At 44.6% G+C, this 23230-nt stretch overlaps 1 protein-coding gene across 1 annotated transcript in view; it reads right to left on the reverse strand.

Moving 5' to 3' along the window:
• Positions 1–23230, reverse strand: part of INTS9 (integrator complex subunit 9) — an 80740-nt gene that overhangs the window by 33291 nt on the left and 24219 nt on the right. Inside the window, exons 7-11 of the mRNA XM_090025919.1 lie at positions 20857–20977; positions 19436–19570; positions 11609–11720; positions 3087–3267; positions 254–314 (exon numbers count right to left, since the gene is read on the reverse strand). Of these exons, the coding sequence (XP_089882045.1) occupies positions 254–314; positions 3087–3267; positions 11609–11720; positions 19436–19570; positions 20857–20977 (610 nt within the window). The remainder of the gene's footprint in view (positions 1–253; positions 315–3086; positions 3268–11608; positions 11721–19435; positions 19571–20856; positions 20978–23230) is intronic.

The following is a 23230-nucleotide window of genomic DNA, read 5'->3' on the forward strand; positions in this document are numbered from 1 at the left end:
AGAAATGTATGTGCTTGTGCCAGACACCTTCCCATGAAAGCAGAAATAAAATGGCGAGTGGATATTAAGTAGTAACGTGAAAGAAAATATTGCAGCAATCACTGGGTTAATGGCACATTCTAATTTCTTCCTCGTCCCAAACTATTTTTTATGACTAAAGCCAAGAAACAGCTGACTTGTGTGATCGATTGCAAGAGACTGTTTCGCAGACTCATAAGAATTAGTCACAGAGACAGAAGGGTAGGTTGCTTACCTCGGCATGGGGAAAGGGGGGCTCCGGGAGATAGACTTTCGTCTGCTTATTATGACACAGCCTATAAAAGGGAAGAAAACAGGCAGGGTTAGAGTCGGCAGAACATGCTGAAGTGTCTGCTGCCATCTACCGGTGAGACTTTCCAATAGGGCCTTTTCATTTTCACAGCCTGACATAGAACAACTCTCACTTTTTATTGTTGTTTCCAAATTAAACAATTAAAGAGCTCACACCCAGAGGGTGTTACGACCAATTCCTGTGAGGCCACTTTAAAGAAGGTGTGAGGCAGCGCAGGGCTAGAAATGCTTTATGAAAACACACGTGCATGCACTTCATACACAATGGGACCTTCTTTACCTTAGCAACTCAATATATTTTAATTTACTGCTCTGCTAATTCAGTAAGCCTCATGAAAACCCATTCAACTCTTTACCCATCTATCTCATCCTTTCATTCATTCAAGTTTGGTTCATTGAAACATATTTTGTTCTCTGGAGTGTCAGGTTATCAAAGTGCCTTTTTTATCTCTCTACCACAGTCATTTATCAGTTGTTCACCTCATAATGCAGATATTGAGAGCTAGTGACTGACTTCAGTCGATTCACTTGAACATGGAAAAGGGGAGCAGGTCTCCGATTTCTAGGTAACGGAACAACTGTCTGTTGTAAAGTTAATTGGCTGACTTTTGCTAAAAAAATTCTGAAATTCTGACGCATCCTTAACTTTATTATTTTGACTCAGTCTTGGTTTATAGGTTGAGGTCAAGTTTCTACCCTGCCAAAAACAGGAAGCTTCATCTAGCTGATTGGTGGTAGGATCATGAGCCAGGAGTTCCTCAGTTCTCATCCCAGTTACAGGTTTAAGTCCCTCTGCAGTTTTACAGAAGTCACAACCTCTGCCTCGGTTTCCATTCAAGTAAAAACAGTTACTCACAGGAGTGTCCAAGGATTAGCTAATGTCCATGCTGACTTTGGAAGATAAGACATTGTATACACAGGATTAGAGTAAGATCTACAATATCCATTAACTGTCTGAGTTCTGCAAGATGGATGGGACTGACAAAATAACAGTTCACTTGCATGCTGTACTGTGTTGCCATTTCACTGTACTAGCATGTATATGTGTGTGCACAAGCACACACACAATTTTACATCTTCTCTTAGTCCCAAAGATCCTAAAACTCACATGAATCCAGAAATCACTTCATCCATTATTGAAATGCAATCACCCCTCAAACAGAATACAGCAGCAGTTTACTAATGCAAAACAGTGCCAGCCAAACATGAGTTTCAATAGCTACACTGACACTGGCCAGGGCAAAAAGGCTAGATACCATAAGACTTGCTGAAAGCATCGTGGGATCTCTCTCCACCAGATCCTAAGCCTCATCTTATCCATATCTCTCCTGATGAACTCTACTATAATCCCAGTATCCCATTAAGCCTTATTTTTCTGCATCACACATTGGGAGCTCTCCATGAAGGGATTAGTTTATTTTTGTTTTTACAACCTCCAGTATCTTGCTAGGCTTAATGCCTATGTAATGATCACTGGTGGCCTGTGTTCCTTCCCTCACAATTGTACTGAGCAGTAGGATGGCTAATGAAAGGAGCCTAAAGGACAAGCATACACTACTGTTCCCAAGATCAACCAACGATTCAATACAGATCCTCACCTATACTGGCTGGGGAGACTTGGGCAGGAGGGGAATGGCACACAGAACAGAAGAAGGTCTTTTTGGACCGGCTGAGTTCTCTGATTTTCCCTCCAGTTCCCAACCCATGTTTATGCATGGCTCTCTCTAACACACTTTGACTAGTTTATTTAAATTGTCTTTGTTTTACCGAGACTTTGGAAACTTGATTGAACCAGCTTTTCTATGGCCCTGGAAGACTTCAATGAGATTTATGTCCTTGTGAAAGTTATAAAATTTTTGGAAGGGAGGATTTTTGTTTTTCTCTCTCTCTCCTTGACCAATTTGGAATGTCACTAACCACCACCCTGTTTTCTCCTGACCGTATTTTATTTCCTGACAAAGATGCTTTTGTTTTTACAATTTATCTAAGAAACTTAATAAAAAAAATATCTGTTACAGCACAGCTGCACCCGATACATTTGGTTACATCAAACACTGCTACTAACAAACATGCTCAAGCTAAAACTAGAATATACACCATTTGGGTTATTTATCTCAAGAACTTCTTGTACATGACATTTCCTGCCAGGCCTTTTGCTCTGTTTAACCTGATCTCTCTGCTGGTTTGCCTGGATGTATTAATTGCTTCCCTCAGTTTGCTGACCCTGTGAGTTGTAAAATCTGCAAAGATTAATGTTGTGTTTATTCCAGAACAAGACTGGGCCATCTACTTTGGCCCCTGCCGAAATGGCCAAGGCTGGCAACACCTGGCCCTTCGTTTTATGTCTCGCTTGAATTAGAAAAGTAACAAACCTAGTTTGCTCACGTTGTTAGACTGCTGTCTGTTCCTGGAGGCACTGAATGAGACTAACAGAGAGGCAAGAAAGATGCATCTGAAAGTCACTCTCAGCATGGTGCTTCACTTACTCACCAAATCTGATGCCAGAGAGTGGCGAACGCATCTACCTGTGTTTGTAAACAGATCTGACGCACGTTCCAAGGGAAACAATGCCTTTCTAATTCTAGAAGACCTGGACGCATGTATTCCCATGATTCACAAGATGTGCTCCCACCTCCTTATCTCGCAGGCGGAGAACATTTCAAGTAGAGGGAATCGCAGCGATCAGCACTTGCTCTGTATATGTTTACTACAATCTGTATGGTTGAACCCAGGCTACGCAGTAAAATAAAACCTACCACTCAGCAAAGATCTGGGAGAACTCCAGGGAGCTGTTGGCAACAGGCGAGATGAAGTAAAAGGGGACGTTGGAGAGTCCTGCAGAATCGATATACTGGTACAGGCACTCCAGCAGGTCATATATTACTCCTGAGGGATAACAGGGCACCAACACGTTCCCTCCACTGCGCACGGTCATTGCTCGAGAAAGAGAAAGAAAAAAAAAATTAGCAGCTTTTACTTTCCATCCTTAAATACCCCTCAGGGTCTGATACCTGGTACACAGGATGAGACATAACAGTGTAGGCGTGGGTCTGCATAAACGAGACAGACTTCTCTAACCCCTTAAGATTTCACAGCCATAAGTGGAATTAAAGGCCAGGTCCTTCTCCTCCAGAAGCACAGGCCTCTGCGCTTTGAACAACTAAAACTTTGTAAGCCATGGGGCTGATGCATGCTTGAGTCCAGGAGAGGGCACTGCTGCTTTGAGGAGAAATATTGAGTGAGAAAACAGGACAGTACATTCCTCATATACTGTAAATAATCTAATATCTCTATTAGTGTCCACACCGAGTGGGCAGGACATCTGTTCCTGGGTTTTGGCTGAGTTCACCATGCACAGTAAACTGTTTTGTACTGAACTGCGCTGCTTCAGATAAATGGTGGAGCATTTTAAACCTGGGGCTACTAAATCCAGTTGTTTCAAACCTGACAGCTCCCAAAGGCACATAGATTTTTTTTCTCAAGCTGTTAATATGACTGAGTCCCAGCAGCACACCCAAAACAAAACAGTTGCTACCATCTGTAAGCTGTAGAAGTTGTGGGTAGGGAGAAAAAAAAGGAGAAAATAAAAATAGTTTCTCTCTACAAGAGAAACAGATCCAAAATAGGACACTATATGCAAGCACAATGTTGATACTTCATTTTTTTGGCTGCATGAAACTACAAAACTGCTGTAGCACCTTGTAACAAGAGAAAAATGCATTGTCGGTCTCAGTGAACAACTGCTGCCTTGATACAATTTCTTCTGTGGTCATGGGATAAAAAACACATCTAGTGATGTTAATTGCACTGCAGCATTTGTTACATTATGCATTAAGCCATTACACAAAAAACAGTGAAAAAGCCTGAAAATGTGTATATTAAATCTTGCCATAATTACTTCCTTGACTTAAATTTGTTGACAAGCTCAGATGGAGAAGGATCTGGGATACTTCTGCCTTATCTGAACAGACAGGGAAGGATTATAGGGTCAGATGTTGAGCTTAAAAGAGGGATATACACATCTAGCAGGAATTTTTAAAAGCTCTTCAGTATTTAAACCCCAATGGGAGTTAGCATCTACTTCACACTGTTCTCTACAACAGATGGTGGGTCAGACAGACCTTTTCGGTATGCATCAGAGTTGTATTGCACAGTATTAAAGGAAGCAAAGAGGTCAGAGTCACTGGTCCTTCCACAGTCACCTGAAAAACGTATCGTAAAAATGAAGCATTCAAGGGGGGGAAAAAAGGAACACTTCACACTTTCAGAGCATCATTCCCCCAGACCTTCAAAGTACTTCATAACCTACAAGGATGTGGAGAAGCTTGAGAGAGTCCAGAGGAGAGCCACGCGCATGATCAGAGGTCAGGAAAACAGATCTTACGATGACAGGCTGAGAGCCATGGGACTCTTTAGCCTGGAAAAGCGCAGGCTCAGGGGCGATCTGATGGCCACCTATAAGTTTATCAGGGGTGACCACCAGGATCTGGGGGAACGTTTGTTCACCAGAGCGCCCCAAGGGATGACGAGGTCGAACGGTCACAAACTCCTGCAAGACCGTTTCAGGCTGGACATAAGGACGAATTTCTTTACTGTCCGAGCCCCCAAGGTCTGGAACAGCCTGCCAGCGGAGGTGGTTCAAGCACCTACACTGAACACCTTCAAGAGCAAACTGGATGCTTATCTTGCTGGGATCCTATGACCCCAGCTGACTTCCTGCCCTTTGGGCGGGGGGCTGGACTCGATCTTGCGAGGTCTCTTCCAGCCCTAAAGTCTATGAAATAATAAGGAACTGTGGGATGACAGCCAACAGCAGCTCCCAGACCTTCTTTTGACCTGTCTGTCAGTGGTGATGAACAAGTCTCCCATTCTCCCAGATTTACACACAGCCTCTAACTTGATGGAGGAATCCTCATCTTGGGGAAAAAAAGTTTAAAATCAGGTAGAGGGTTTGGCAGAAGTATTTTAATCGTTTTGAAAAAGGAAAAAGTATAATGGCTCCAAGTTTACAGGTGGTGGCAAGAATGTCTTCCAGTTATAACATCTGCTGAGGGCCGCTCTGCCCTCATTTTCCATCTTTGTACAGCTACAAGCCTAGCAACTGAATGACGACACATTTTAAATGGCCTTTCCTTTTACTACAGTTGACAGGAATGTCTTCATCTTACTCCCAGCGCAGTCCAGGTTTATTTCAAGAAAACCCCTCTGCTACGCTGTACCTGGCTGCTTGAGGTGATGCACTCAGTATTGCAATGAATTAAGAATAATCTCCCAATGCAGCAAAGCAGGCCCCACTGGCTGCCTCACTTGGCTTTGCACACAAAGTTTAAGATCTTTATTGATGACGTTTCTCCCCATCTTGCTTAATTTTGTTCAGTTGCCTTTTAGCTTATTACCTTCATAAAACAAAAAGGCTTTATTGTCAAGTGAAAACCTACTGACTGCGTGCTTGCAAAAACCGGGCCAATGCATTTCTTTTTAATGAACGGCAGGCACTACTGTTTCCCCATTCAATTTTCTTATTTCCTGACTAGATGCATAGAGTTGTTCTGTCAAAGAAGGCTGCAAAGAATTTGTTCAGGAATAAGGCAGGAAAGGTAAAACAAGGATGCAGATGAGAGAAACTATGAAGCTGTGTATGTGAGACTAGAGAATAAGAACTGCAATCAGTTGCCAAAGTCTACTGGCATGGCTCCACCGGCATGCCTCCACCCATGCTAGACTGTTTTACCCTGACCAAGGCTAAGCCTGACATCAGAGACGGTGACTAGAGAAGCTTCCCAGTGTATCAGTCAGAAAGTCGACAGGCTGGGAGGACTCAGGCCGAGAGAACGTGCTGCAAGCACTGCAGGCTGTTCCTTCCAGATCAGATGCAAGGAGCAAGTCCAACCTGCCTAACCTATGGCTAGAAGGAAGGGAATATGCTTGGAGGACTTTGTTACGTCTTGGTCCTGTGTGCTTTGTGCCTTTGGGTGAAAGAATGAGCTGAAACTTTGACATGAAGAAGTTGCTTCCCAATTGCTTCAATCAGTTGCTGTCATAGACACCTGAAAGAAAAACTCTGGGCAGATTCAAGCCCAGCTATAATTGCCACTGTCTGCACACAGGATGAAGTGTGGAATTCCACCCCCAAGTAGAACTGGGAAAAGCCCACGATTTGATCCCTGATGGGGTCTCCTTGCTTGACAGGACAAGGAGCAAAGGGCTCAAGTTGCAGCAAGGGAAGTTGAGGTTGGATATTAGGAAATTCTCTCACTGGGAGGGCGGTGAAGCACTGGACCAGGCTTCAAAGAGAGGTGGGAGAATCTCCATCCTTGGAGGTTTTGAAGATCTGGGTAGACAAAGCTTTGACTGGGATGATGTAGTTGGGGCTTGTCCTGCTTTGAGCAGGGGTTGGAGTAGATGTGACCTCCTGCGGTCCCTTCAACCCTCGTTTTCTATGATTCCTCTGGAAGGCACTGCAAAGGGACAGCACTGCGGTGCCAGCTCAGTATCAGGACAATGTGCAAAAGCGTTGTTGGTTCTTTCTATCCGGACAGAAGTTAAACGAGGGTTACTTGTCCAAGCAGTGCCTGGCACAAGTGTGCCCTAGTTCTTGGTGATGGGGTGCTAAGTGATAGCTCCAGCTACACAAATTCAGGGGGTTTCTTATAATTACTTGAAAAGTTTTGACAGGTTTTTTGTTCTCCATATGTATAATAGTCCCAATTCTGCTTGCAAATGCACCAGGGTGACTTGCACAGATGTCATGTGGAGGACATACATGTCTGAAGGCAAATTTTGTAGCCAATGTCCTTTTTTGATTGATGGATGCACTCTCCACACAAATTTAATATCATTTTATAATCCCAGCATTTCAAATTTAGTCTCCTTCAGTAACTCCATAAAAAGTTGGGTTCAATTTCATAGTTTCAAAGTTAGTAGGGTCGGAAGGGACCTGAGCAGATCATCAAGTCCAATCTCCTGCCACGGCAGGAAATAGTACTGGGGTCAAACGACCCCAGGAAGGCGATTGTCTAGCCTTGTCTTAAAGTCCCTCAGGGTAGGAGCCAGTGCCACTTCTCTTGGAAGCTGGTTCCAGATCCTAGCTGCCCTGACCGTGAAGATCGTGCCTGACCAATCTAGTCTCTTTTTATGACCAGGTTACAAAACGCCTCGACGCAGGAGGAGGGGTGGATGTCGTATACTTGGACTTCAGGAAGGCCTTTGATATGGTATCCCACCCCATACTGGTGAACAAGTTAAGGGGCTGTGACTTGGATGACTGCACAGTCCGGTGGGTGGAGAATTGGCTGGAGGGTCGCACCCAGAAAGTTGTGGTGGATGGGTCGGTTTCGACCTGGAGGGGTGTGGGCAGTGGGGTCCCGCAGGGCTCGGTGCTTGGACCGATACTCTTTAATGTCTTCATCAGCGACTTGGATGAGGGAGTGAAATGTACTCTGTCCAAGTTTGCAGATGACACTAAGCTATGGGGCAAAGTGGACACGCCGGAGGGCAGGGAGCAGCTGCAAGCAGACCTGGACAGGTTAGACAAGTGGGCAGAAAACAACAGAATGCAGTTCAACAAGGAGAAATGCAAAGTGCTGCATCTAGGGAGGAAAAATGTCCAGCACACCTACAGCCTAGGAAATGACCTGCTGGGTGGCACGGAAGTGGAAAGGGATCTTGGAGTCCTAGTGGACTCCAAGATGAACATGAGTCGGCAGTGTGACGAAACCATGAGAAAAGCCAATGGCACTTTATCGTGCATCAGCAGATGCATGACAAATAGGTCCAAGGAGGTGATACTTCCCCTCTATCGGGCGCTGGTCAGACCGCAGCTGGAGTACTGCGTGCAATTCTGGGCGCCGCACTTCACGAAGGATGCGGATAATCTGGAGAGGGTCCAGAGAAGGGCCACTCGTATGGTTAAGGGCCTGCAGGCCAAGCCCTACGAGGAGAGATTAGAGGAACTGGACCTTTTCAGCCTCCGCAAGAGAAGGTTGAGAGGCGACCTGGTGGCTGCCTATAAGTTCATCAGGGGGGCACAGAAGGGAATTGGTGAGTATTTATTCACCAAGGCCCCCCCGGGGGTTACAAGAAATAATGGCCACAAGCTAGAAGAGAGCAGATTTAGATTGGATATTAGGAGGAACTTCTTCACAGTTCGAGTGGCCAAGGTCTGGAACGGGCTCCCAAGGGAGGTGGTGCTCTTCCCTACCCTGGGGGTCTTCAAGCGAGGGCTAGATGTGTATCTAGCTGGGGTAATGTAGGCCCAGCACTCTTTCCTGCTTATGCAGGGGGTCGGACTCGATGATCTGTTGAGGTCCCTTCCGACCCTAGCATCTATGAATCTATAAGTCACGCCTCCTGATGTCTAGTCTGAATCTCCCCTCTGCCAGCTTGTGACGGTTATTCCTGGTCACTCCTGGTCATGCTCGGGGGAACAGGGACTCCCCCAATGCCTGCTGGTCCCCTCTGACTAGTTTGTAACAGGCCACTAGATCCCCAACAGATCACTAGATTTGCAACTCAAAATGAGATACTTGCATTTCTAACAGCTGTTAGTGCAAGGTCAAGCCAGCAGCTGAAAGGCAAACTGCTCTTTTCTGCTTTGTACAAATACCCATACCAAAAAATATCACAAACCAGCCCTACAGATAGGGAACCTGGCAAATTTGCTGATGATGCCTGAGGCAATGCAAAAATACAACTGGCTTTCCCAAACTGCAGTGTATGGGTGCTGCAGTGCTGAGCATGGAAAAAAGGGGTTTGTCAGTAAAACTAATAGGACTTGGAAGACATGACAGAGGAAGTTTTTGGAACAGCACGTGCAGGGTAGAAATCAAGCACATGACTCAACAGGGATGGGAGTTAGATGTTTCAGCCCCTCTAAGCTGCGCAGAAAATGGAGCTCAGGATGAAAGTTATATCTGAGCTCAACTATACTTGGTCAAAAGTGATACAGATTTTATTCAACTCGCACTGCCAACTATAAAGCCCTGAACTATTATATTGATCTATTTCTGCAGCCTCAGAAGATCTATGAAATGAAATCTTTTTATAAAGATCTCATGGCCTGCTGTTTTTGGAGTCTTTCTACCAGCTGAAAACCAGACCTGCTGTTACTCTTTCTGGGGTTTGATTGAGCATGATGGGATTTCACATCACTGAGGTGTTCTGAAAAACATTTAGAGAGACAGCTTTCATTCCCCACATTTCCTCATACGTTATACTAAATTCAGTTCAATCCCAGATGTCTGCCTGACAATTCAGTGCAAACAGCTTCCTTCTCAGGTTTCCTTTAATTTTATCAGGTTCAAGCATGAAGCTTACTCAAAGTCCTTTCTCGGTACCACTCTAAATGGTTCAGGATATGCTCTTAAACCAGAGCAAACTCTTGTGCAGACACACACATGTATGTTCCAGGCATGTCATGTTTTGCATTCCTGGCTTTTCAATATCTAATTTTTTTTTTTTAAACACTCTGCGTGTCCTTTGAACACAAAAATTAGTTTGGATAACCATGGTGTCGGATGCATGTACCTTTCCTCTCTGTCATGGCCCATAAGACATTAGAAATGCAGAGTACTTGACATTTATGCAGCATGTGCACACATCACCTATCAAATGCTGAACATATCCAATTCATAAATGTTAATGCTAGAGCAGACTGTGATGAGACTTTGACCTTGTGTATAACTCAGGCCATGGAATTTCCCTCCAGCAAGTCCATCATCAAGACCGGTGACTTGCAGTTGACTGAAAGATGCACATCTTAAAGAAAAAATCCACTCATGATTTAAAGCAGGGGTTCCCAACTGCAGCCTGGTGCCAGGTTGTGAAGGGCTGGCTGCCAGTCCACAGGAGGGCTGGCTGCCAACCCAAAAAAGTGACTGTGGACTGGCAAACCGCAGCCTGGAAGTAACCGGCATACTGCAGGCAGGTAGCCAACCCTTTTTTATACCAAGTTTAAAAAAGGGACGGCTATCTGCTTGCAGTATGCTGGTCACTGCTGGTCCGTGGTTTGCCGGTTACTGCTGGTTCATAGCTTGCTAGTCCGTGGCTTGCTGGTCCACAACATCAAAAAGTTGGGAACCCCTGACTTAAAGGCTTTGAGTGATGGGCAGTCTACCACATTCCTCGATCAAGAATCTTCCCTGCACTAGACTTGCATCCCCCTCCATCGGGACTGAGACACTTTGTATTCTCTGAATCTTGCACTAATTCAGGCACAAAGTGTTGCTTTAAAAAGCAATCTACTGTCTTTTTTTTTGGTAAGAGAATGGCAAAATGAAGGATTATGAGTCCATATTCCTGGGCTCTGCTCCTAGCTCTGTCACAGGCGTCTTTTGCAACCTTGAGGAAGCCATCCAGCGTGCCTCAAGTCTCTTCAGTCATAAAATGGAGAGAAAGATACTTGCATACCTCACTGTGATGATGGAAAGGCATACTTCAAAAGGTTTTCCGAAGTTTTGAGATCCCACCAAAACAAAAACAACCATTTTTCTAGAATCCCTCTGTCTCCTTCTAAAAATAGGGAGCTTAAAAGAAAGGGAAAATTATTTGATAGCAGGATGGGTAATAAGCAATAAACTATCCATGAAGGGACAGCCGGGTGACAGAAGAGTAAGAGCGGGGAGGAACTGGGTTGGGGTGGAAGGAAGACGGGGGAGAGAGAGCTAGATGTCATGTTTGAAACAGGCTGGGAAATGCTGCAATTCACACTCAGATATAACAGCTTTGCAATTATCAGCTTTTCCAGCTGTGAAAGCTTCTGATTAGGTTTTATATTTCTGCAGTCTATAAATACATGTAGATATCTAGATATGTAAAAAAGATTGTACTGTTTGCTTTTGACATATTTAAAAATCAGGTGTAAGAAAGGAAGCAGATGTGCTTGTTTTCAAAACTGAAAGTCATAAAAAACAGTGCGTGAAGGTTTTACGCTAGCTGAGATTCAGGAAGGAAAAAGTAATATTTCAGTGGGGTTACATTCAAAACCAAGGCAACACGTAGTCTGTTGGCAGCTAAGCTACGTACTTAGCAAACCAAGAGCAGCAGATGATTAAATATCATTATACCTGTTCCATTGCAAAACATTTTTAGGTACAACTAGGGCCTCTCAAAGCACTTACTGTATTAATGACATCAGGAGCACATCGTAAAATCTAAACAGCTAGTTTTATGCCAGGAGATAGAGTCAGGCAACTTATTCAGTTCCAGGAATCTCAGAATTACTTCCCACTCGAAGCAATGAATAAGATGATAAAATAAGTAATGGGCAGCAAAGACCTACCCAAGTTGTTGCAGAACTCCCCTACCATGCCGTCAGGGTTAGCCGTGGGAATTTGGGTAAGGCCGGTCAGAATGAGGACATCGCTGTTTTTCAGAGAAGCCTGGTCCATGGGCTGAAAAAGATCATTCATTGCAAAGTAAATTCAGTAATGTTAAGAGTTACAGCACAGGTTCTCGTTCAAGAGGAGGACGGGCAATACAGAACCTAGACGCAATGCTGCCGAGGGAAGGATGATGAAATGTTTTAAATTTCTGAGCATCGTCCTTTGAGGTAATGCAGTTCAAGATAGTCAGAAGCATAAAGCACTGCTAACTTATACCTCCCGATAGCTGCAATTTATTGACCTATAACTGGATCCCTTAGATCAGGGGTTGGCAACCCTTGGCACAGGTGTCAGAGTGTGGCACATGAAGGTATTTTGCTTGGCGTGTAAGCCTTGGGGTGGATGGCGGCTGAGGGGCCGGGGCTGCACTGCCACAACAAGGATCAAGCCCCTTGTGGTTCCTCTGCTGTCAGCTTGGAGGCATGTGTGCACCTGCTGCTGGCAACAAGCTGGGCTGGGACTGCAGATCATGGTGCAGCTGTTTACAGCCTCCCAGCTGCTTTATACAAGCAGCCATGGACACATAGCAGGCAGCAGGGGCCTTCTCAAAGCCCGGGCTGGCTGGGGCAGGCAGCCAGGAAGCTGCAAGCAGCTGCATGCGCACATAGGGCAGATGGTAGGGGAGCCATGATGGGCCCAATCCTTGTAGCAGCACATTCCTGGCCCCCCTTCCCCACCATCTGCCCCAAGGTGAGTGTGCACCTGCTGCTGGCATCAAGCTGGGCGGGGGCTCAGTGGACCCTGGTGCAGCTGCTTGCATCTCCTGGCTGCCTGTGATAGCTGGCCTGGACTCTGGGCAGGCCCCTGCCGCCTGTCCCAGAGCCCAGGCTGCTCGCAGCAGATGGTAGGGAGGCTGTAAGCAGCTGCAAGCAGCTGCACCGGGGTCTGTAGAGCCCTGGCTCAACTCGTTGCTGGCAGCGGGTGCATGCATGCCTCCGGGCAGATGGTGGGGAATAGGCCAGGGCTGTACTGCCACAACAAGGACCAGGCCCCTCAGGGTTCCCCTGCCATCCTTCCCTGGCACACCAACATTGTCCAAGTAGAGGTTACAGGTGTTTTTGGCACTTTGTCCAAAAACATTGCCAACCCGCCTTAGGGAGAGGCATCCCCCAGAGACTACTCCTCCTCTAGCCGTAGAACTTGAGAGCACGTCTGAAACATTAAAGACTAGACCTTGCTGAAGACTGTGCACAGGAGACATTTAACACTTGAGCGTTACAGACTGTGCTAGCTCCCCATTAGTTTGAGTGCAACTCAAGGTGCAGCTCTGATCTACAAAGCCCAATGGTTTAGGGTCCTGGTATCCCAGATTCCCCCAACCACCTCGCTCTCTGCTTTCCAGCTAAAGCAGGTGCAGTCATCTGGGACCTTGAGCTCTGGATTTCTGTGCGCTGGAGATGTGGAGTCAGGGCAGGGGCAGCAAAACATCTCCAAATACAACATCAGCTTCTGCTTCAATGAGAAAAAGCCAGAACTTGGTGACTCTGAGACAAGCCAGGAAGGGTTATTTATTGATAGAGACCTTATTATAGTTTTTAAAAAATCAAAATGCTATTTTAAAGTTGATTAATTCATTAATAACCAACTATTTTAATTATAGTTATATTATATCATTATAAAAACTATTTTAAAGTTGCTTAATTCATCTGGGGGGGGGGAAACAAAACAAAACAGTAAGAGCCGAGAAACCCAAGTGAACTGATACAGACACAGCATCGTGTCTGCAATACTACAGGCAGCGAATGAAAGGAGTAACATATACAGCACAGATCCTTTCAGTGCTGAACCTTCTTCCAAGATGTGATCAAAATAGCGTAAGAGACTCTCCCTCAATAATTAATATTTTGCTGAAGCTTGTGCTCGAGGCCACCAGCTTAAAATACAAGTTCTCAGAATAAGCGAGGTCTTCCAAACGGTGCGGCGTTCTGATCCACTGCGTCTGTTCCATGTATTACATTACTGGCTTACCACCCCAGGTACAAATTACTCTGGACTAGACAGACAGGACATTCAGATGTCAGGTCCTATTGGCTGCAGTTGTGTGTGACATCTAGTATATATAACATTCCTGTTACATCTCATTCCTAGCAGACAGGGGTTTAGCTCAATCCATTTGTTGGCAGACTTGGCAGAGAAGCTGACAACTAATGGGCCATTGAAATGAATGGATATTTCATCCGGTAGAGAGTCCCTCTAGTAAGTTTTGAGGCACTTTGGCAAGGCAGCATAATGGAAAGCTTGTATTGCTATGGTCTGTGCTGTGCACAGAGGACTCCAGGTACCAGGGCTGAAGATGGAACACCCTAGCAGCATTAATTAAAGCAGAATGGAAATAAATGACCTCTCCTGCACCCCATTCGAGATACGTGAAAGTTTGGAGATTATATTTACGAGGGTGCTAGTAAGGATACATGGATCCCCAATACCCAAAACTCAATACAACCTAAACTGCTATGGCAAACTTTATCCAGAGCAAAAGCCACTGGCTCCCCAAGGCCTAGGCAACTCAACTGCATGGCATAGCTGGGCTGGGGTTCTGAAATCTCTCCATTCTGGGCTCTGCTATGGGCCACAATGCAGCCCTGGCAGTTGTGGTCTTCAAGCCTCTGGGCCAGGAACATGTACAGTACAAACAGGGGCCAAGGATTCTCCAGTGTAGATCTACGGCATGTCCCTTAGCCTCCCAGTGATAAAAGGTTTTTGTCAGGCTGTGTGAAGCAGATGCGCGGACCACGATGAGGACCCACAGGGTCTTCAGCATGGCTCCCTTGCTCACAGCTACCCAGGACAGTGTGTGCAAAGGTGCAAAGGACGTTGTAGTGCCACGAAACCCACCAGTGAATTTTATCCCTCGACTCTAAAGGGAGCTGAGAGGTCTCGCTGCCATGCATGCAGGACCAAACCCACCACGGAGGATCTATAGCAGCCTTTGAATCTGCACAGTGTGCCTGTGAAAATGAAATGCCAATACTGCAATAAAAATAATATCGAGTCTGTCTGTGATAATGTACAGAATGATTAGGCCATATTACATACACATAATTTCAACTCCTATTGCACTGTGAAGGCTTGCATTGATTTTCTGGGGTTAATGCAAAGAAGATGTCTTAAAAGGCTTTTAGTGACACTTCTGAACCCAAGCTGTCACCTCAAATTCGCAGCTTCAGTGCCTACTGGCAATTGCACGCAGTTCTGGTATTGATAGGCAACAAGACAACGTTTCATTGGAACACTTTGTCAGAACATAAAAGCAAAGAGTGAAATTTGTAGCGTCAGGTCCACATCTCAAATAACCACTTGTAAAGCCTTCAGCTGTACCACAATTGTGAATGACATCTGTCTGAAAACCTGGGCTTGTATGTCCCATCAAGGTGCTCTGAGTACCTCAAATGAGGCCTCCTATTTTCTACAAAGAGGACCACAGTCTCTATCCTTGTATCCACATGAAGGTGAATACTTTGCAGTTCTTTAGGAACTAAGGATGCTGGATAGGCCTGGGCAATTTAAACCTCACAAACCAATTTAAACCTAAGAAGCCAAGCCATGAGTTAGCCAAGATCTCTGGTCAACTGATCCGTATTTGAATAACTCTGGACCTACCGTGGAAATTCCCTAAGACCAGCAGAGTGCTACTGTTTTGTCAGTATTCAAAATAATCAAGAAAGATAAACCTGAGTAACTATAGGCTGGTTAACCAGGTATCTTTCTCAAGCAAAATAACTGAAGAAACTAATACAGGATTCTATTGACAACAAATTAAAAAAAGACAGGAAGATAATGAACGCCATTCAGCAGGACTTCATGGAAAACAGGTCTTGTCAAACAAACCCTCTTTCATTCCTTGATGTAATTACATGTTTTCTGGTAAGCAGAAGGTAGGGCAGGGTGGCACCTTAGAGACTATCTGGTTCAGAGAGACGCAAGCTTTCGTCGGCAATAGCCTACTTGGTCAGATGCCAGCATAAAGCATTCTCCTATATATGCACCCCAACATCAGTGTCTGGATCATCTCCATCAGTCTCCTAGATCCATTCTTTGCCTAATAGCCGTCTTCCCCAGATCAGAAACCTGCATCTCTGCCCAGCCCCTGCACTGAAATCCTTTCCTCCCAATTGACACTGCCTCTCTCTGCCTCCTCTGCACCTCCAGCACCTGTTCTGCTCCTAACAGGAATTGCAATTCCTTCCCCAGCCCCCAAGTTAAGTTTGAGCCCTTTGGCCCATTTCCCCCACAACAATTATTGTCCATTTTCCAAAGCTCTCCAGCATCTCTGCTTGTCCCCTCTCACAACTTCCTGCGTCTGAATCCATGAGACTGGACGTAGGCAGCTGGATGAGTCAGGGGCAAATGTTGATGTTGGGAACTACATGCTGGAAGGCACTTTATGCTGGTATCTGATGAAGCAGGTACCCAGTACTAAATGAAGATCTCAGGAACAAGGTAGAGGAATGACAGCTATGCTTTATCAACTAGAGGAACTACAGCCAGGAACAGATAAACACTTGACACAATGGGAAGGAGGTCCAGCGTGTATAGCATGGATGATAATGGCAGCAGCAGAATAGGTGAGTAAGTTTAACAGAGCAAAGCAACATAAAAAAGAAGCAATGTTAAGGCTGCATCATTAAAATTTGGAAATGAAAGAGTTAAGACCCTTGCAGCACTGTTAAATGTGGCTATGTTGCACATCCTGTATATTTGTGGTACACATTTACAGCAAGAAACACTAAAATAGAAAATACAGTTGAAATAGGAAAAAAAAAGTTTCCCCTGCTAACTAAATACCACAGAGTATGTAGGATGTGCAGCAATACTCCTGACATTGCTTTCCTGACTTCTTAATGCCAAAAGCTTAAATCTAGTATCACACCATTGTATATAATTTTCTGTATTTATTTCCAATTTAAGGCAAAACACACATGGAGGCCCAGGTTTAAGGGTTGATACACATTGCATTTCAATGCCATGAGTGCATCTAGGAAATACTCATTCTTTAACCTGACACTTGGTTTATGCAGTTTTTGGAGACAGTGAATCATTACTCTACTAAGTCAGCTAGGAGAAGTTGTGTCAGCTCTTTGCTCATGTTTTGCCCCCTACTCTTCACCTGTCTCTAAACTGTAAGATTTTAGGACAAGGCTGTGTTTGACGAGGAGGCTGGACTAGATGACCTTGAGATCCCTACTTTCCTACAATTCCTATGACTGGGGTTTTTGGGGGTTACCAGAAATATTTAAAAACAACAAGAACTGCTGGAGCTTCTTTCCCAGGAAGAGACGACAGACCAGAGACTGGCTTAGACCTCACTCTCTGCCAAGGAGATTAGTCAGACAGCTTTGGGGATGATCTCCGGGATTCAAAGAAGCAACAAATTCACATATGCATCTTCCATCTGAATCATCTCATTCAGAAACACAAATCCAACCACCATCAACAGACTGGTCTCTTTGTGGACAAACTAATATCTCTGCTTCTCCTTCCAAAACCTCTTTGTGGATGCTTAGCCGCCAGAGACTCAAGATAGGTACTACACAGAGCTCTCACCACAGTCCCAAAGGCTCTTCTCGCAGCACCTGACGAGACCGTGCTGCCTGTCACACCGGCCCATAACCTTAGTGCCTTTGACTCAGACCTCTCAAGGATCTAACTTCCAGGCTATGTTTAAACATTGCCACTGTTTTGGTCAGTCTACAACACAAGCTTTTAGAAAGTGCCAGGGTTGTCCACACGTTCAGCACCTGAAGTCTTGACTACTACATACCCATTTCTCTGACCTCAACAAGTGCAATATTGCCCCACTCATGTGAATACTATGGCAAGACCATTTTCCTAGCTCATCCGTGTGTGCCTGATACCCCACTCTCTACTTTTCCCTTTGACTTCTCTCTCTTCCATACTTCAAATATAAGCTACCTGTTTCTGTTTACAAGGCCTCCTAAACTTATTCATTACCAAGAGACTGACTCCCATATCCCACTGGCTGCGATGCTAATCTCATCTTTCCCTTGTTATATTTTCAGTGGACACTCTCCGGCTTTATGCTTGGAAGCAATCCCCAGCAAACACCTGCACCAACCTACCCTGATCTTCCACTGGGCCGAAAAACCCTACATTCAACCCCATTTGGCCATGGGAGATGTAAGACTTGGTGGAAGGATTCAGGGCTGGCTAGTGGTGGCTTAGTGCTAGTTAAGCTGCAAAGAGCAGCTCTCGTTGCACAAGCTCTCCCATGCCAGGAAGTTTTTACACGCGTTCAGGGTGCAACTTCCAAAACATTCCTGATATTTGTTAACTGCCAGCCAATTATTCAAGTCCTGGGCATGCTCCACAGTAACTGGAACGCATATTCCAGGTTTCCATTTCTGAAGTTTGTATGTGAACAGAAGCGTGACAAACCTCTACAGTAAGAAACCTATATATTTTTTTGCCTCTCCCCCACTGCTAAGTGACGGTGTCCATGGAATTTCAAGGGATTTTCCTCATTGTTTCCAAAAAACAAAATGTCACCTTTGGACAAAGATGACACATGGACAATTATATCCTAATAAATGGGGCTTGTAGCAGCACAGGGCTGAACCCACATCTGGCTTTCCTTGAGAGAAAACAGGAAACCAGACTGAATTACACATATACCAGGGGTCAAGAAGGGCAGGCCAAAATTACCCAGCTTGATCACTTCCAACCTGGCCACCGTTGCTTCTCCCCACTATTGAAGCCCCAGCTTTGCAAGCTGGATAGACTGGCTCTATCCAATCTGTGAGCCACAGATTGCTGACCTCTGCCATACCGCATACAGACTTTCTCCTTGCAGTGTCCCATTCAAAGTATTGCTAGTGATCAATGGCATTTCCCTTTAAAGTCATGAAGGATCATAACCCAAAACTGTGTGATGGCTTAGGATATAAAGAATAGAGTTACACACTCCAGTACGTAATACTCCATAAATATAGTTGCTTTATAAAAAGGGTATGAAAGTTTATCTACGGTAGTTGGTCAGCTGCTGAGAGCAAGCTTTTAAAATGCATGTATTCAAAAATGGGGACATTTTGCAGACAGTTAGGAGATAGTTACCTAGTGATCATGAGCCTAACTTTTTTCTTTTACTATTATTATTTTTAAATATGTCCTGTTAATATTGCTCTTAACCATTATATGCTTCATAAGTTGTCACTTATAGCGTTGAAAACTTCTAGCCATTCTTTCCTCTAAAAATTTATGGATCTTAAGAGAATTAATTTACTGGAAATTACATCTGCAGCACTATAAAGACTTTGCCCTTAGCAGAGAAGGGTGGAGATGTTGGCAGCCAGTTAGTCATCATTCCTTCCAAGGGAAGATATTTTAGAAGTGATAAAGAAGCAGCCTCTGAACCATCTTTACAGCCAATTTAGTGAAACACAGGGATTTTTTTTTTTAATGCTGTATTGTTTAACAGGTTAATAATGAGATTAATTTGGCTTTTTAAGTTATGGCAGGAGACTTTTACAACAGGAAATCAGGCTAAAAATTTAGTCTCTGGTAAACAAAGAGGAGGACTGTCTCGCCACCACCAAATGGATGCTGGTCCACTTTAACAGTAGCAGTTGTTGCTCAATGCATACCAGGAAGTCAGTCACCAACTTAGATGGGGAACTCCTATCCACTGCACAGCACCACCCAGCGAAGCGCCCTTTCTTTCTTGAGCATTACAATTCACCTCCCAAAATTCAATAGGGAGTTAGTACCTGTGGGTGTGTTGTAAGTAGGGAGGATCCCGAAACATAGGAAACCTTTTCATAATGCGACTGTATAATCCAGTTGGAGCTTCCAAGTGCATAGCCAGAGCTGAGAGGAGTGACCTGCACAGCGCCAAACAGCTCCTGGGGTGGGAAGAAACAGACTTCAGAAGAGAACAGACACAAGCTCTTGTTCTGACCATCACCTCCAGTGGCACTGACAACTAGATGATTACAAAAACATCTTTTCACCATTTCAAATGGTGCTTTCTGTCCTTTGAAAAACTAGATCGGTTGCTGTTAATCTCCCCCCCGCCCCAAATTTTAGCAGAAGGCAGCTATCTTTGGGCTCCACATTCTGCAGGAGGAAGGTTTAAATTTAGAGACAAACCCACCCTCCCACCAATGCTATTTCTATTCAAACTCTTATCCACAGATGGTGTTGGAACAGTCTTTTTTTTTTTTTTTTTTTTGCCTGTAAAACAGCCTAAATTCTGAGCGTGAACTGCTGGGCAGCATTCCTTTATTGAGCTGTTCCCTTCCCACTTGTTACATGAAGCATATGTGTTTGGCTTTATGCTGTGAAGTGTGACACAAGGCAGAAACCTTTGAGTTTAAGGAGGGAGAATAAGCTACTATGGCCACCTGACCAGTGTGCCTCCGTACCCTCTAGCTGCAACCTCTGAGAACGGATTTGTGGCATGTTCAGGCTCTCTCAACTATTCCAATGTGTACTAGATGTATCCCAAAATGAGACACCATCCCAAACCCAAGAGCTCACAGTCCCCAGGTGTGTGGAATTTGCATAAACACAGGGATGTAAAATGGATACTGTAAATGACTGACTGGGTATTTGCTGACTCCAAGAGTAAACAGGAGGGCCAAAGTCCACTGACATCTCCCAACTAAACTGTAAACCCTCTATGCTATGCAATGGTCATACAGGGCTATGAGCAAAATCTGAATCCCAGTAGTTCAACTTTGTGCTCAAGGTGCAAAAGGGGATGGAAACTGTATAACATGAACCAGAATACTTGAACACTTTGGTGGCTGCCTCCAGAGATGCTTCTTTCTAAAAAGGCAGACTGCAGAATTTTTTAGTTTAATTCACTTTAAGGGCCTGCACTAGCTTGTGACACAGCAAATGCTAGTTCAGGACCCTCAGAGCAGAGCATGCAGATAGACTGCCCCATGGAAAAGACTCACACAATCCCCAAATCACTGTGCAAAACGGCAACCACAGAGGCAGAGCTGCCTTGCTGATCTCTAGCAGCATAATGGGCTGGCCAAGAAGGGGTACAGTTAGGGACAGCAAAGGACATAATAATTCAGTACATCTCCCTAGGTTTTAAGTGGCCTGGGTGCAGAGAGTAGGGGACAAACAAAGGCATTTCCATCGGGGTTATGATGGTGGCTGTGTCACTACTCACAATTTTCTGAGAATACCCCACCAGCTGGATCTTGCTGAGCGCAGAGTTCACCTCGGGCATAGTGTAGCATCTCCTCCAGGTAGATACCTCCACTGCATCCTTCAGAGGGGCAGGCAGCAGTCTGCAGAAACCAGATCAAGGCATTTTCAGGATTGCTTGTTGGGCTCCCTATTTGCCTTCGCTGTGTTTTTAGCTTTTTATGCACTGACTGATTAACTCTCTGATGTTTAACCACATTTCAGAGCCTGGCCATTTTCCCTAGGATGGGGGGAAGGTAGAGATGCATGGTTTCCTAGCCAGTGAGAAGCAGGGTAGGATAAGGACTGTAGCTTGGAGTAAAATCCCATCTGTCGCTGCCTCCTTGTCCCAGAAACCACCTCCAGCCTTCTCTACTGATAGCCTCCAACTCCTTCCTGTTCAAGGAAACAGTGAAAGGTGAGTTGCATCACCAGCAGCAACACTGTCACCGCAGATTAGAGTCAGTGGCAGATCTGAACTGCTGATATGCTGCAGTCTTATAGCTGAAGGTGTAGTAGAATTTGGCAGCGATGACAACGTTGTGGATTCCCCTGTAAACAAGCCATCTTTGAAGGCAGGAGTCTGAGTACAAAGAAGCATGGACGTGCAATTAAGGCAGAAGATCCAGAATTTCAGCAACCCTCACTCCATTCTCAGCTTCCTTACAATGTCTTTACGTGACCGTGGGCATCTGACTCTCTGTTGCAAAAGAGGGTCAATACTTACCTCCAGAGGGAACGTGCAAGGATAATTAAATTGGGTTAGGACACATGTACACATTAAAGTAAGTTAAAAGAGGGCAAGGACTTATGGCATGTCGGATGCTCCACCATAACTGTGCCTCGATTCTGCAAAAGTGAAAAAATAATCTGAGGTGCCTCGGTCTTCAATAAAAAAGGGCAACTTTTCCCCCCACTATTTCCTGAAGCATGAAGGGAACCGAGGTCAACTATAAAAGGAAGTCAGAGCTGTTCTCTAGGGGTAAGAAATTTAGCTTCTACTTATTGCTCAGTAAAAGCAGGCACACAGACACTTACCATGGGGCAACTGATACATGGAAACTCCCTGTCTTCTTAACTCACTGCATCTTGTTTGTCTGTTTGTAGCCTTGTCTCAAAGCACTCTGAGATCATTGCCTGAAAGCACTATGGGTGTTTTGAATCAAAAAACCCAAACCAAAACCAGTACCCATTCTTTTTCATGCACATCCTATGTTTTTGCAGGTTAGCTGGGTAGCCTTGTTGAGGAAAGAAGTGAACTGTAATGTCACAGTCTGAAAGAGGGATGGCCAACTTCTAGGAAATAAATCTTTCTTAGCAACATGCACTAAGGCAGGATGCAGCAGAGCTGCCAAAAGCACAAGAAAAATGGGGTTTTTTTTGGTATATTAAACCAACGCTAAATCAAAGGCTAATTCAAAGCAATTTCCCATGATTTATGGAAATTGGTCAAGTTTCTTTGATCAATTTGTTTAAAGAACTTTTAATTTACTGTTTTTATCTGCTAGGTCAGCAAACTCTTCCATAACTTAAGAAAAATGGATTAAGACCACTTCTTGCCTGCGTGCTAAGGAGCAGTATATAAGTTGGTGATGGGCATCTGCTCTTCAGAAGTCATCCTACCAGGACTTCATACAGTTCTCACCAGTTCCCCTTTTTCAACTTGCATAGGATATTTTGAAGGGTTTGAGCTAAAGCTCTATTCATATGCTGATGGTTTTCAGATCCGGGTCTTTTTTATGGTCAGCCTAGTAGGTTCATCTTACTTGCTAGACATATTTGGCTAGAAGCAAGGGCAGTTGGCTTAAACCCAGAGGAGATTAAGGTGATGGTCAAGTGGGGTAGCGTGGTCAAGTGATCTGCACAGAGAACTTAAAAATAAATCCTGAAATGTGCCCCCCAGTTCTGATGCCTAACTTTGCCCCTGTGTAGCCTTGGGAATGTCACCTGGTATATTTACCAGATGTGATATTTAAATCACCTTTGGTGCAAAGCACTACGACTCCTGTTTAACCTGTCCTGCTCCCAGAACAGTGGTCCATTTTGTCTCTGAAAAACAGTCAGTTCCAAATACTTTAGAAAAAAGATGCAGGACATCATTAAGTGGAGAATCACAGAACAACCTCCCTTTCAGGAAATGTTTTTCTTTGCTCCCCAAATGTAAATTTAGAAATAAGATGCTTTCATCACATGAAAAAGGTTGTGTTATTTTTCTGAATCCTGCTGTGTTCTTCTCTTCAGTGATATCTAGTCACAAGGACTAGCACAAACAAATTGTGCCTGCCTTCTAGTAATACCTACAATGGAAAACAGGCATCTTGCACATCCACCAGGATTTACTAAATCCTGTATAACAG

This window comes from Crocodylus siamensis, chromosome 1 (assembly GCF_052110815.1).
Source record: "Crocodylus siamensis isolate JL-2025a chromosome 1, ASM5211081v1, whole genome shotgun sequence".
In the NCBI taxonomy this organism is placed as follows: Eukaryota; Metazoa; Chordata; order Crocodylia; family Crocodylidae; genus Crocodylus; species Crocodylus siamensis.